We start from the raw sequence: 15486 nt of genomic DNA on the forward strand, positions 1-15486 counted from the left end.
CCCATTTGAATAAAACAAAAATGAACTACCACATCAAATAAATATCTTCTATTCAGACTTCTTCCGATCGATCCAAGTTTAATGTATGTTTTGACGTCGAGAGTTTCCGTCTGCACAGTCACCTTTAGAAGTTGTGAGCAGGCGAATGAAAGTTGTCGTCTAACCGGGTTGTACGGGCGGGCCGGTTTGGGTTGGGCCAGCGTTAATCTTTAAAGATTAAGGAATGAGCCATTTGGATTAATTGGGCCGGTATATGGGTCAATTCCGGCCCAATTTATCATTGGGCAGAGGAGGGTTCATTATTAATGCAAGAAAAGAATAGGTGCCTCCAAAACAGGCAGTAGCCACGGGATCCCGAATCCGACCCTCCTTGTATCCTCTCCCTCTCTCCCTTTATCAGCTACTGGTGAGAGAGAGAGAGAGAGAGAGAGACACGAAGAAGCGTTCTTCCTCATCCCGCTTTCCCTCCCCCCTCCCTCACCCGCCCCCGCCCTAAATCTGTCGCGATGGAGTCCCCCGACCTGCGCGGCGATTCCTCTCCCGACACCGCCCCCCGGCGATCCCAACTCCCCAGGTCCCCTACCGTAGGTAACACCTGGTCGCCTCCGTGCTTCTCACTTTCTTCGCTTTCTTGATTGCTTCTCTTGATCTCGTCGATTAGTGGCGGAGATCTTCCGATGGTTGATTGTTGTTGTTTATTAGTCTACAGGGATGTGGATCGATGATAAGGTAGAGGTCACCAGAGACCTTCAGAGTATATTTGAGGTCTGGGGTAATGGTGGGGTCGAAGTCAGTTATTTGTGTTTGTGCTGGGTAGGCCCTTGATATTGTGGTTTGTTCCAATTTTGTTGAAGGAATGTAGTTAGCCTATAGCAGAGCTCCGAAATTGCTCCTTTTATTCATTCGTAGAATCTGATGGGAGCATTTCTCTGTGTCATGACACGCAAGATTATGGTAGTATTGAAGTGGAGGTATTGAAAACAACGAAACTTTTGTGTTTCATGGATAGTTACTTGAAATTGGGGGTGAAACAACCTAAACAGATTAAAACACTATCTTGTTTGAGTTACATTCTCTTTGTGAATTAGCTGGGAGTCATATAATGATTTGACGGTACCAATAATGATGGTCCATATGTAATTTATTCTCTGCAGTTTGCGTTCTTTGCCTGAATGGCTTAGGTATCAAATGTTTGATTCAGAATGTCTAGAAGAAATGATTTGGGCATCTATATCATAGTTTTTATTTTAGGTGTAGATCGCTTTTAGTTGTTCCAGTTTGCCTGATGCTTTTCTGAGGGTCAATGATCTGGTATCAATCATATTCTGAGTCTTATACAGAATAGTTTATCCTATGTATTGAGATCCGGCTTCAAGGTCTGCACTTTAAGTATTGTGCTCCTCTAAATAAAGATTTTTTTTTTCAAACGATTTACTCTGTTTCCGTTCATCTATAGTCACCACCTGAATTTGGTTGCTCATATCACATCATTTGGGCACATCCCAGTGAGATTAGCTTGTAGGTGGCATCCTCTTGTTGACTTAATGCACATTGGTAAAAACTACTGCCAGAAGAATTGTTAAATTTAGCCCCTTGCTTGTGGATGTTATTCTGGTCAGTTTATTGGTGCCAGCTTATTAACTGTCAGTTGAAAATGAGTCTACCACATAGGACACATGCATGGTGTGCCAGAGATAAGTTTGTTGTTCATCTACTTGGCAAGCTATTACTACTGTTATCAACTCCATGGACCACTACTTTTCTGTGGGACCATTACTTTTCTGTGTATGCATTATGTTTTGCATGTACTTGCCATGCTGTCCTATGTTAATATGGTACCAGCATGTTGCATGACAGCAGCACATGTTTGTGCCTAGTACAGAGGGTTGACATAGTGACACGGACTTAGCTGGTTTTGCCTAAGTCGTGCGGCACCCTTGCGTGTCCGTCCGCAAAGGTCAGCCTCCCCGAAGACTCCCATTGTCCCTTAGGACCCACAAAAGAGAGAACAGGCAAAAGAGAACGCCTCAATTGGGATCCACAAGCAAACATGTCCGAAAAACACTTCATAGACAATGCAAATTACAAACAGACTTTACAAGCTCTGAACAGTGGCACAACAAAGGGTAAAATGGTCCATTACAGACCGAAAAGCTCTCTCACGTGTCCACATGACACAACCTTTATTTACAAGCCTAAAGAGGCCACCAACCCAACTAAAGTGGGACTATTAAGCCTTCGGCCGCCCCTCTACATTCTGTACAAGGCATGAACATGCCAAAAGACACGGACATATATAAGCATTACATCAAACACCCTGTTTCAAAGTTTGTCCGTGACATTCTCCCCCACTTATACCTTCGACGTCCTCGTCGAAGCCTTTGTGAACACTGCAACTCTTCGCCTTTGCTGAGTCTTCAATCTTCTGCTCCAGCTGCAATGCGCCTCCTGGCTCCCAGCTGCTCTCCGCTGCTGTTTTTGAGTAGTCGAACCTTTGATCCGCCATGCTGCTTCAACTCGCCAATGACTCTGACTCTGGTGTGGGGTTGGCGGAGTTGTGTTGATCCTCGTTGATTCCTGCGGATCTCCCGGATGAAGGAAAAGACCATCCTTACTGCGCCAGTCTCTCAGAAATTCCACATGCTGCTTGAACTGGGTGGATGCTTGTTGGAGCTTTAACGAGCATCGTCTCGCAAACTTCTGAAGTTTTGGGTCCTTCCTCCATAAAATCTGCTCATTGACTCTTCTTTCAGTTAGTTGTCACATCCAAGTAGGTTCGCATCACTTCCGCTTTCGATTGGCATTTCGTTGGGAAATGAAGCGGACAATCTACTCTCAGTAGCACTGATCACCGTTGGTGAGGATTTGACAACTATTGTCTTCCATTATCTTCGAAGGGTCTTTGAACTTGTGCAGAGCTCCTCTGCTGGATAGATAAGAGAATTGGGGTACTCGGTTTCGCCCATTCTCTTAAGAGTTGAGAAGGCAAAGGTTACTTGACTTCGCCCGCCTCCTCGAGGTTGTACTTCATGCATCGAGCTGGTTACTGGTATTCGCCTGCTCTTTGCTCACACTTCTGAAGCACTTGAAGTGTTTGCACTCCTTGCATTGAGTTAGCTACTGTGATTCACCTTCTCAATGCCATTGAACTTCTGGAATGCGGGAAGTTTTCACCCTAACTTGGAGTAATTCTCTGATAGATGAGGTCGCCTCTGGGATTGTACCGTCTTCTCCATCAACCCTGCCGCCTACTCCACTGAGTAGCAAAGGTACAGCACCCCGTACTGCCTGCTTCGTTCCTTGGTCGTGCACTATTGCATGACCCGAAGTCCTTCACTTACGGTTGTCTTGATGAGAAGCACACTGACACCGATCTTACGAAGTTCCTCGGCCTCTGCCCTTCAGCCTTGTCCCGGTACTTGGAGATTGCCTCTGCATGCTCCACCTCCTCGGCCCCTTTCACGACCAAACGCTCTCCCTCCGTGAGAGCAAGGGATCAATGACTTGCACGGAAGTCCCGCCTCTGCGGTACCATGGCGCTGCAATGCCCATGGCCCTACTATCCGTCGCCTCGCATCTGCATCCCTTTTCTTCACGATCAGTAGACATGTCTCTGTGGCACTCCTCTAAGTCCACCTCCATTCTAACTGATGCTTGATTTTGGGTAGCTAAGTCCCTCTGGACTCGTCGTCGCTTCCTCGCCCCTTTCGACCCCCTGCTTCAACACCTCTGTGTTCTCCAAGCAGCTCCTTCTGGTCGATGGAAAGACAGACTGCACTCCCATGCATGGCCTCTGCCATCGCATTGTAGGGTTTGCACCGATTCTGTTCTCCATAGCTTCCTTGGTAGCAACGTTCGCTTACTCGGCCTTGTCCTCTGACTTGCCGGGCTCCCTTAAGCGAATATGAGCTCTGGAGCAGTCCAACTCTCCAGCTGCTTCGATCATACCTCTGCATGATCAAGTCCCTCCCATGGAACTCACTGGTACTTGCATTCGAACTTTTCCCTTGGTGGAACCCAGCCCCCATATGCTGATGACCAAGGTTTTCATCCGATGCAAAATTCGGTGCACGCCCGGAAGACCCGCCTCTGCGGTACCATGGCCTTCACTCCTTGAATCCATAGCCCTTCTTGCCGTCGTGTTGTTCACCAAATCGGAGCTCCCAGTAGCTCCCGATCATACCTCCATATGATCTCATCCCTCACGGGACGAGTTGTGTGTATCGCATTGCCACGAACTGTTCCACCACGATCCGCTGCACCATGTCGCCTCCTGGTGACATCTCCATTGCATTCTGATCCTTGGGGAATAAACTCGAATTGTGAACCCTCCATGTGTGGCCTCTGCCAATACATTGCAGGGTCTCATCCACCTTCGGTTTTGTTCGCTCCTTTGGCAATCGACCTTCATCCACCCACTCTTGGGCCACACCTAGATGAAGCACCGCTCTAGGACAGTCCGTTGGCTAGTAGCTCCCGAAGTCCCCCGACTTCGCTGCAATTGGTGCACCATTGTCTGGATCCTGGGCCTCTGCCCCTACCAGCACAATCTCCGCTGCGCACCGCTTCCTTCATAGCAACTCGAATGGCAACACTGTGGCATATTCTTCAAGAGTACCTGCCTCTGCGTCCTCTTGCCCCGTGCTAAGGCCTTCTGAACCCAACTTCGCCTCCGCAAATTGAGTCGCCTTAGTTCCTCCCTCAAATGCTTCTCCGAGATAAGGTGCATGTGCCCCGAAGCTCCCTTCGTCTTTGGCACCATGCAAGATGAGTCCGCTCCGTCAGAATGAAAGACCCATGGAACAACATGATCCCACTCTTGCCTCTGCAAGAGTTCATGTCCTTGACCTTTGTCTAAGGAAAGCACTGTGCCTCTGCTCCATGTTCCAACTTCTATGTTGGCTTCCTTCATGCGGCTTGGGTACTTCGCCAAGTTACACCCAAGTTGCTCCGCTCCTCGTTTCTGCATTGAGTCGATGGTGGCCCTCGCGCCCACCATTCCACGGGTCAGCCCTCCCTTGAGTCCGATCTCCACATCGACTCCAAGTGTGCCTTCATTTAAGTTGCTTAAGGTCGCTCCCCCACTTGATCTCGCAATGCATCCACCAATGCATTCTCTCAAGCGAGATCATGCGACGACTCCTCGCCGCTTGCTCAGTCCATCGAGCTTCGTGGAGTTGTTGTTTGTTGAGGTACTCCTCCTCAACATGTGAGGTCCGTCTCACATGATTCTCCCTCTGGAGAGCCGGGACTTATCCCTCCTGGATAACTATCCCGTTGGAGCAACATCTCTCTTCGTTTTGGAGACCACCATCCCCTTGGACTACTCCGATCTGTTGAACAAACTGTGCATTGTTCTGCCTCCTGCAAACGCACTTGCTAGATTGCGACTCCCCGTCAATACAGCCACCACTGCACCCCTCAAGGTCTAGCAACATGCTGAACTCGTTGCACACTTCAGCCTCCTACGGACGTATCCTTCACATGCCGAAGAGAAAGTTTCAATGCTCCATGGTGCCGAGTCTCGGCCGCCTTGGGATGGCCGCGAACACTCCATCGTTCGCATACAAGCCCATGCATGAGTACCGAATTCTTTGAGTTAGCAATTCCCCTCACCTCTGTGAGCTTTGCACAACTCTTTCGATCGCTGAACAACTCATTCCACCTTGCATGGTCTCATTCTTGCCAAGCGCCTCGCTTGCCTAGAGCACCATCAAGTATAGTTGTCAACGTTGAGCCGTAGCTCAAACTCAGCCACCCCAACCTTTGTGCGCTCCAAATTCTTCCAAGCTTGCCTGTTCTCGTGGTGCCTCTTGCGCGAAGGGTTGGCCATTCCTCTGAATGCCAATCTCAGATGCCCGCTCCTCTGAGCGACTCTTTTCCCTACATCTCCATGCCCGTTTTCCCTCAAACGGTCGCGCGTGTGCTGACTGCCCTCAACGCAGCCCCGCTAGGTCCCCCACGTTTGCATGTCAAGTGTTTCTATGAGTGCTTGTCCGGCTCTGATACCATATGACACGGACTTAGCTGGTTTTGCCTAAGTCGTGCGGCACCCTTGCGTGTCCGTCCGCAAAGGTCAGCCTCCCCGAAGACTCCCATTGTCCCTTAGGACCCACAAAAGAGAGAACAGGCAAAAGAGAACGCCTCAATTGGGATCCACAAGCAAACATGTCCGAAAAACACTTCATAGACAATGCAAATTACAAACAGACTTTACAAGCTCTGAACAGTGGCACAACAAAGGGTAAAATGGTCCATTACAGACCGAAAAGCTCTCTCACGTGTCCACATGACACAACCTTTATTTACAAGCCTAAAGAGGCCACCAACCCAACTAAAGTGGGACTATTAAGCCTTCGGCCGTCCCTCTACATTCTGTACAAGGCATGAACATGCCAAAAGACACGGACATATATAAGCATTACATCAAACACCCTGTTTCAAAGTTTGTCCGTGACAATAGGGCCCATGCCATCACATAGCCTGTATGTTGGTCAGCATGAATTTTATCAGCACGACCATCATGTTGACATACCACGAAAGAGAAAGTCATATTTGTGAGATATTTCAGTGGAGAACGATTGTTTTTTGTTCTTAGAGTTCCAAAAACCTTCTTGAATATTATTGCATGACTTAACTAAATTATGATCATATATAGTTTTTTTGGGCTTGACATAGAATGTGAGGGTGGTGGATATGGCTTTGTAGTTCGACAAAAAACAAGATACAAGGAACATGTGGCTGAACAGTAATGGAAATTCACCATTACTTGATGCTTCTGTATTTGAATGATCTAAAAAACTTGGATGTTTAACACAGCAAATATTATATGCAAAATTTAACAACAAAGAGTCTATCACCGTGTGCATGACATCTAAGTTTTTTGGGCGTCAATTTCAGGTATCTTCAACTGTTTATTTCTTACTTTTCCAAACATGACTTTATGTCACCGGTCATATGAAAGTTTGGTGACAGTTAATAGCTAATTTGCTGCCTTATAGAATTTATGGCATGATGATATGTAGAGTGGATGAAAGTTCATGAGCCACTTTTTTGCTGTTCGTTTAACTTTTATGTTGTTTTCTAGTAATTTCTTTTTATCCCTGAATATGTGAGTTTCAACCATACTGAATTATGTAGGCATATTTCTGCTATTTGTAATTATGCTTTATTTTCTTTTTATTATTTAGATCCACAAACCTGATTTATAAATACTTAAGATTCTTCTTAGGCGATAAGGAAAAACAGACACACATAAGATTTCTTGTATCAAATACAGCAGCTGGGTGTATTATTGGGAAGGGTGGATCGACAATAACTGAATTCCAGTCACAATCTGGAGCTCGTATTCAGCTATCACGGAATCATGAAGTCTTTCCGGGAACATCAGACAGAATTATACTTATTTCTGGGGTATTTAGTGAAGTAATGAAGGCAATGGAATTGATCCTGGAAAAGTTGCTCAGTGAGGTATGTATTTTACTTATAGTTCTCTACAAAAATTGTATTTTGTCTGAAGTTTTCTTTTCCAACATACAGGTGGAAGACAGTAATGATATTGAAAGTAGATCAAAAGTCAGGCTTGTTGTTCCTAATAGCTCATGTGGTGCCATAATTGGAAAAGGAGGATCAAGCATAAAGTATAGTCTTATTTAAGCACAGTATTCAATTGTTTGATGAAGAATTATGTTGTGATATTTGAAATTAGGAAAACATAAGTGGTTACTCTTAGGCAATGTTTGCATTTTTAAGTTGACACTAATTGCAGCACTAAGTGACTATTGAATTGAGAAAAGGCTAAGAACCGTAAAGCTAGTCTGAACGGATAGGATTGGCATCTTGATCCTTTTATTTATTTCAGATTGCTTGATCTGAATTGCAATATATTTTATCATTTCACTACGTATGCTCATCTCCTGTTTTTTGTGCCCGTACATTTAATTGACTAAAGGTAGTTGAGGCATGCCATTAATTTTTCAGGTCATTTATAGAAGACTCACGGGCTGGGATTAAGATATCTCCTCAGGATAACATTGCTGGCCTTAATGACAGGCTGGTTACCTTGACAGGGTCTTTTGAGGAGCAAATGCGTGCTATCTTTCTGATATTGTCAAAATTAATGGAAGATGCTCACTATCCACCAACATTCAACTCACCTTTTCCATATTCAGGTGTGTCTCCAGTGTTTGTCTACCCCTTCCTTACTGATGGCCTTTTTGTTATCATTAGTCAGTTCGTATATTCAATGAGATGCCCTTTGTTGCTAAATGTTCAAGCTGGATCTATGTTTAATTCTGTATTCTACTCACCTATTTGTTGTGTGAAGTCTCTTGACCTATTTTATGTATTGGTTCTGTTACATGTTTTACAGTATTTGTGAACTATGATATATCAGTTGTTTTACTCATGGATTGGATCGTGTCCTCATGACAATGGGTGTTCTCATGTCTAAGAAAGGCATAGGTTAAAAAATTCGAACTGGGATAAGAATCAATCAATACAAGTGATTTATGCATGATCAGACTGACAGGATTAAAATTGGTTGAGAAAGTAAATTAGAACTCAAAAAATATATATGTATATATTGTTTGAAGTTTTTAGTCATTTTACAATGTTTTACCTTTTTTTATATTTTAATGTTTGTTATATAATATTATTTTTTTAATTATTAAATTATTTAATTATTATATATTTTTCTGACATATGTTACAACTTATGTTTATATTAATTATAGTTATATATTGTAATATAATTATTATGAAAGTAAACATTAGTTTTATATTGGATATTATATCATTATATGTATAGTAAATTGTTTGATATAATGGTGTATACTATATTCTGCAACTATAGAAACATTAATTATGTTGTTTAACATATGTACTATATATAATTATTTATTATCTAATATATTATATAAATAATAAAATAACAAGGGATTTTGTTAGATTACATTATAATTCAGTTTTTTCAAAAGGCGCTCGGATGCTTGGCTAGGTGCTCGGGCGAGATGAGGTGAGGCTCAAGCACCTTGCAGAACCCCCAGGTGCAATGCTTCAATGAAGTGCTACTCGGGCGCTCGCTTGAGCCCAAGCGTCAAGCGCCTTGGGCGAGCGCCCAAGCCAAGTTTGGGACTCGAGTTTAATCGTTGGTTCAATTGGACTTATAAGTTGGTTTAATCGAACCAACATAGTCCAACCCCCTCCCTCGCCCGACTCAGTTAAAGAAAACAAAGGTGAAGAAACCCTACATTTGTCGCCTTTATTCGCTCTGCCAACCGTCGTCGGCAACCTCGTTCAATCTCATTCGCCGCTGCAGCTCAGTTGCTGTTGCTGCAACTCGTCTGTCGCTGCAGCTCGTCTGCCACTGCAGCTCGTCTAAACCCTAAACCTCTTCCACCACTATAACTTTGTTTGCTGTTGTAGGAGCTCTGTCCGCCACCGATGGCAACCTCTTCCATTGCCTTCGTTTGCCGCCTTTGCATGCTCTTTATGATGCTATAGCTCCGTCCGCCGTTGTCGACAACATCGTCTGCTACCTTCATCCGCCACTGCAGCTTCATCCATTCGCAGCTACAGTTTCGTTCACCGCCCTTTGCTTCCCCCACCTTCCTGTTAATTAAACTGCTTCATCGATTCCCTCATCTTCTTGTTAATTAAATTGCGAACGGACGAGCAGCAACTCGTTTGGAGCAGTTTAAATATATTTGTTGTATCTACAACACCATGAGCAATATGCACTTTGATTTATACGTGAAACACCCTTAGCTTTTACTTGATGATGTCTTAGAGCAGCAAAACATTCCTAGTTAACAAGATGCTTTGGAGCAGTTTAATTCTAACATAGGTCTTCATAAACATGTTGAGCATATTTTTATTTAGTTGTATAATATTTTAATTATAATATTCGGGAGCGGCTTGCTTTGCTCGGGTGGGTGCTTTGGCGAGCGCCTAGTGCCTCGGGTGTTTTGGGACTTTGGTGCCTAACATTTTTTAAATCACTGCATTATATATAATGTTACTGGTTAGCAATAAAAAATATATTAATTACATTGTAATTAAATAACTAAACCTTAATTAAGACTAACATTTAATATTTCTTACCTATCCACCCCTTCTTTCTCTCTCCTATATGGATCCTTTTTGAATCTGTTCGGTGATGCACTGGCAGCACATAAGTCTGCTGATGGCTGAAGCGGAGACAACCATGATGACCAGCAAAGAGCCACACTGATGGCTCTGAGCTCCAACGTTGGAAGGCCAGAAGCAGCAATGAAATTACTCCTGTTCAGTGTTTTGCAGGGGTAGTGCACAGATCCACTGCTGATTGGAAGTGATGATGACAAAGACAAATGGCAAGGTGACATACAAAGGGTAGTGACAAAGCAGTATGAAGCCATTGATGTTCAGATCTAGTCCTGTTTCCCCCATTTCTCCCCTCTTCTCCAGTGACTCCTCAAATTCCTTGGTCTGCTGCTCTGTATTTCTTCTCTTAATTAGACTTTTTTCTTCTGATCTACATTTTCTTTTTCTTTTTTTGCTCTTTAAACCATTTGGCTGTAATCAACCACTTTTGAGACCCCACATGTTGGCAGGCAAGAAAGGGAACTTGGCTGGGATCATTTGATTTTTTTTGTCAGTGTGGCTGATTCCAGCCACTTCTGGCTTATTACTGACTGCTTCTTGTTTGTGGTTCAGGTCAAGAATCATTTGAGTATTTAGTGTAAATTTTGGATACGTTAGTATTCCCAATTAGGGTAGAATTTTTTGCCAACTAATAAATCAGAATGTGTTAGGCTGGCTTCACTAATTGCTGTCATAAACTTCCATATAATAGTCCTGTAAGAACTCAAACATCTAGATGGAGGACTGGTTGCTGCTGGATAACGAAAATATTCATTTGGCAATTTATCTCACCAAATGGTATAATTTCAGGAGGGAAAATAGTGACATTTTGGAATGTAAGCAGGAATTAATTAACAGCAGAACTGTCTAGATTTTTGACTTAATTTGAGGCTCATGGTTAAGAAAAGATGTGGAGAGAAGATACGTACCTTTCCTTATTTCTGGTTTCTCTTTCATGAGTATGCTGTTTATACTTGTGTATTTAATTTGAAGATATGTGTTTTTCAAAACAGACCTAAACAAACAGCCCCCCCCACCCTATCACTTGCTATATGGGTAGAAGAAGAAGCAGGTATGAACTTAGATGGTTGAGGTTAAGTTTCTAAATGTAAAAGCACTATTTGCAATATATACAGCACTTGTTCAAGAAACAGTTATGAATGTAAAGAAAGATATTTATAAGGTAAATGAGTGTCAACACAATATGTTTATGTGGGTAGAAGAAGAAGCAGGTATCAACTTAGATGGTTTAGGTCAAGTTCTAAATGTGAAAGGACTGTTTTTAATATAAACAGCACTTGTTCAAGACACAGTTATTATTGTAAAGAAAGATATGTATAAGGTAAATGAGTGTCAACACAATATGTTTATGGGCCAGAAAACAATAATTTCTCTAATACAAAATGAACTCAACCTATATATGAGAATTATCTCTACTCTATTTTTTCTTTAATGGGACAATTGCATGTACAAGGTGTGGTACTTCTAGTTCTGTTAACTCCCAATATAGTCTTTGGCTTAAGTACCTTTTATTTCCTTCTTTTTCTTGTTGCATATGATTCTTCTCCATTATCTTAAATGCTTTGGTATTCTAACTCCATTATGATGGCAATTGAAAATTTTGTAAAACTTAAGCAAGCTTTATTGAGCTTTACTGGATTTGAATTATATAATTTGGTTTCTGAAGTTTTATATTAAAATATATTTGTAGTTAGTCATTAGTTCTGATGATTGTGCCTTTAGGATATTCTTTTCCAATTTTTTTGTTCGTTCATGACCAAATTTGTGACTTGAAATATTGCAGATTCTACCATGATCATCAGTATTAGGTTCAAAATTCCCATTCTCACCCTCTTTTTCACCTTTCAACGTTGATATTTATAGTTTCAGTGCACATATCATGATGAGCAACTTGTCTTTTAAGATGTTGCATTTGAGTCAATTATCTGAGTATGTCATGTTAATGATACCCATTAATTTGCCTTTTCTCCTATCTCATCTGGTACTTTAGGTGTTAACTTTCCTGGTTTTCCTGGCTTTCCTGTTGGCTACATGGTTCCTTCTGTAGCATACAGCCCTATTAGTTATGGATCAAATGGATCTGGAGGAAAATATCCAAGTAACAAGGTTAGAAATACTATCCTCTTATATACTAGTTTATGATTAAAACAAAGTATTGCATTTCATAGTCACTACCTTAATTTTAAAAGGTTTTGTTTCAATGGAGGAGCTTTTTTCATCTTGCTTGATAATTAATTTCTTAAATGTCAAGTATAGCTACAGGGATTGTGGTTGTGCCATTGTATGATAGATACATTGATGTGGATTGAGAACAATGGTGTTAGTGGCAAGCCTAGAATATATCCCATTTGGTGTGTCTAATACCAACTGTGTTGATTGGTATAACCCTAATTTTATGAAACCATACTAGCTCTGTGCTGGCAAAAGCATGCTGGTGACAAGGCTATGTCTTTACTTTTATACAAATTACAACTTTTCTGGTTTCTAAATATGTATAGTCATGTTTCCTTCAGTTGCAAGATTAGAAAGCCTGGTTTTAGATTCATGTGTCTTGGCTAATAATGCGTTAATTGTTTGGCAGGGTGTGGCATCACCTGTGGTTCCACATCCATCACAGTCACCTGGTGGGCCTCTTGAAGGCCAGAGCAATTCAGTAACAATTGCAATTGCAGATGAACATATTGGTGCTGTTGTTGGTCGTGGGGGAAGAAACATAATGGAGATAAGTCAGGTTTGAAATAGTACCACCACACTTTTATGTCAATTTCTGCTTTGATATGAGCTCAATCCAGTTAAGTAGATTCTCTTCTAATTTTGATGCTTTGATTAAATGGATATAAGTCCATATATATAGATGATTGATCAAATATATTTCTGTTGGTAAAGATATTCATTGAACAGAAAATTGTTTTACAATCTGACACACAGCAATCTCTATTAATACGTGGCAACCTCTCGTCACCTGATATCTGCTAACATTGAATGAACTACAAGACTGTCAGTTATGTTGGTTTTAAGATGGTAGTTTAGTTGATGCTGGTTTTGGTGTGATATTATTTTATGACCGTCAGTTGTGATTGATGAATGCCAAACTTTGTTGTTGTTGAAAAATGCCAATTTCCAGGTCAGTGGAGCAAGGATCAAGATATCAGATAGAGGTGATTTCATTATGGGCACTTCAGATAGGTAGTGAAGCTCTCGGATTCCTTTTCTTCTAGGTCCATCTTCTTCTTAACACAGATTTTTTACTATATGATTTGCAATCGAATATACAGGAAAGTAACAATAACTGGATCACCAGAAGCAATCCGTGCTGCTGAGGCTCTGATTATGCAAAAAGTTTCATCTAATTCTGAGAGATGATAAAGCTTTTTTTTTTTGGTTTAGGGAATGTCAGCTGCATAGTCTGGATAGTTTCTTTAGGATGCCTTAATGGGAGAATCGTATTCTTTCATGCAGTAATTTTGAATGTGTTTGGCATACTGGTATTGCGACATGCGTACTCTTTGATGCAAAATGGAAGAAATGCGTTATTTCCTATATCTCTGCATGAGTCATCTTGTGACATATTTTCTGGGAACTTCCTTTGTGTTTGAAGAATTTCCAAGAAATGTGGATTCGTTATCGATGATGCTTGGTTTTGCCCGTGAACGACTAGGCAAATTTTTCAAAAAATTGCTCCATCCTTGAGGAGGGTGCCCTCGGCCCCCTTCTTTTGTCTCTTGGATTCTAAGACTTATGTTAGAGGAGCACCTTCTCACGTTTACTTGTCGCTTTGGTCTCTCGTCGTCACTCGATCAAGGAAGTAGAGCAACTCGAGGAGGCACATGACGATTCTTGAAGTGGTGGGCCATTGGGGGAGGGCGAGGAAGTCTCAACTTGTGGTTGCATTCTTTCTTCCACTCAGCCTCTTTCCTCTTTGTCGAGATCGACGATCATGATGTGTGGGGAGGGCTTGATGGTCGATGAGGCCTTGCGGTAGGGCAGAGGATGAGGGTGCGATGACGACAGTAACGATGGATAAGGATGAGGGTGCGCTTGAGGTGGAGGTGACCATAGGGAGTTAATGCAAAGGGTGAGGCCTCGTGGTGGGACGAGCATGATCACGATGGGGCAAAAGCGACGACTTGAGGTAGTTTTATCTTTAAGAAATAAGTGACGTCTTATGAGAATAAAACAAAAAGGGCAGAAAAAGTGAAAACTTGAGAAATTTTTCTAATAAGTGTTGAATCTCGGATTTTGATGAGGTAATCAATTGGTAAATTAATAATCTAATCCATGTGTTGAGATAAGTGATGTATGATTAACTATGATCGTGAGAAAGATAACATGATTAAAGAAGAATCGAAGTTGGGTCGGGGTCAATGATCGGGCATCGGGCCGGATGAATCGGGGGATACACCGAAGGATCGTTGATACAGTGAAAGCTCGTCGGAAGTTCGTCGAAAGCTTATCGGAAGTTCGCCGGGAGGTTCACCGAAAGCTCGTCGAAAGATTGATACCAGGGAGGGTAAAATGCAGAATGGATTTCGAAAGAAAACCGATGCAACAGTTTCTCAGATAGAAAATGTCATAGTAGACAAAGAATGAACTCTTGAAGAAATGTTGCAGTACAGTTGTATTTACTGGAATGAGTGTTTTGAATAGAAAAAGCACAAACTCATGATAAAACTTAAAGAAGATAAAAAAATAGTTCACCACCAAGTTAAAATCACAAAGGGATACATAAATTCACCACTCAAGGACACATCCAAGAGATACATAGTTTAAGGAAGTTCTCCAAGAGAGCTTCTGCTAAGATATTATCAGTTTCTAAAGTTCTTTCTAAGTCCAAAACACCAAAATAAATACTAGTGCATGAAACAATCCTTCATGCATAGGGAATTTCGAAATTAAGTGTTTACAGCTACTAACTAACTCCTTTAATACATTCCTTGGTTATGAAGACATGTTCACAGCTGCTAACCAACTCCTTTAATGCATTCCTTTGTCATGAAGAAAAGTACCTTGAAACAGCTTTAACTTTGTGTAGGGAATATGCTGATGAGCTGGCATATTTGAGTGGGCTGAGTTAAAGATTATGAGGCATCATTGTTGGCTGAAAAAAATACTATATCATAATCAAGGTTCATATGATTAGATTGTAGTAAATTAGATATTCCTGTGTCAATCTCTCCTGGTTGAAAAAGACATATCCTCCTCAAGTCCTTGTTTGATTCATCAACATAATTATAAAAAGGACTTAAATCAGCCACATTAAATGTTAGGGATACTCCGTAATCTTCAGGTAGCTTAGTTTCATAAGCATTTTTGTCAATTCTCTTAAGCACTTTGAAAGGAC

The 15486-nt window shown here is 41.7% G+C and overlaps 1 protein-coding gene across 3 annotated transcripts; it reads left to right on the top strand.

Annotated features, from left to right (window-relative positions):
- The first annotated feature begins 357 nt into the window (after window positions 1–357).
- Window positions 358–13687, top strand: LOC135586795 (protein BTR1-like). Of its 3 annotated transcripts, none has more exons than XM_065104121.1 (8): window positions 358–588; window positions 7232–7470; window positions 7540–7640; window positions 7981–8171; window positions 12136–12251; window positions 12727–12876; window positions 13270–13331; window positions 13421–13687. In XM_065104121.1, the coding sequence occupies exons 1-8, from the start codon at window positions 507–509 to the stop codon at window positions 13506–13508; spliced, it is 1029 nt and encodes a 342-aa protein (XP_064960193.1). In that variant the 5' UTR covers window positions 358–506; the 3' UTR covers window positions 13509–13687. The 3 variants fall into 3 exon arrangements, with proteins under 3 accessions (XP_064960193.1, XP_064960194.1, XP_064960195.1); XM_065104122.1 differs by having other exon boundaries at window positions 7280–7470; XM_065104123.1 differs by having other exon boundaries at window positions 7283–7470.
- The last annotated feature ends 1799 nt before the right edge of the window (window positions 13688–15486 follow it).

The sequence above is a fragment of the Musa acuminata genome, chromosome BXJ2-4, assembly GCF_036884655.1.
Source record: "Musa acuminata AAA Group cultivar baxijiao chromosome BXJ2-4, Cavendish_Baxijiao_AAA, whole genome shotgun sequence".
Classification (NCBI taxonomy): domain Eukaryota; kingdom Viridiplantae; phylum Streptophyta; class Magnoliopsida; order Zingiberales; family Musaceae; genus Musa; species Musa acuminata.

Excerpts from the sequence above, each read along its gene's own strand:
- LOC135586795 (XM_065104121.1), top strand. The coding sequence starts at position 507 with ATGGAGTCCCCCGACCTGCGCGGCGATTCCTCTCCCGACACCGCCCCC. Across the intron at positions 12,877-13,269 it reads ACATAATGGAGATAAGTCAG|GTCAGTGGAGCAAGGATCAA; the intron begins GTTTGAAATAGT and ends GCCAATTTCCAG. Across the intron at positions 13,332-13,420 it reads ATTATGGGCACTTCAGATAG|GAAAGTAACAATAACTGGAT; the intron begins GTAGTGAAGCTC and ends TCGAATATACAG.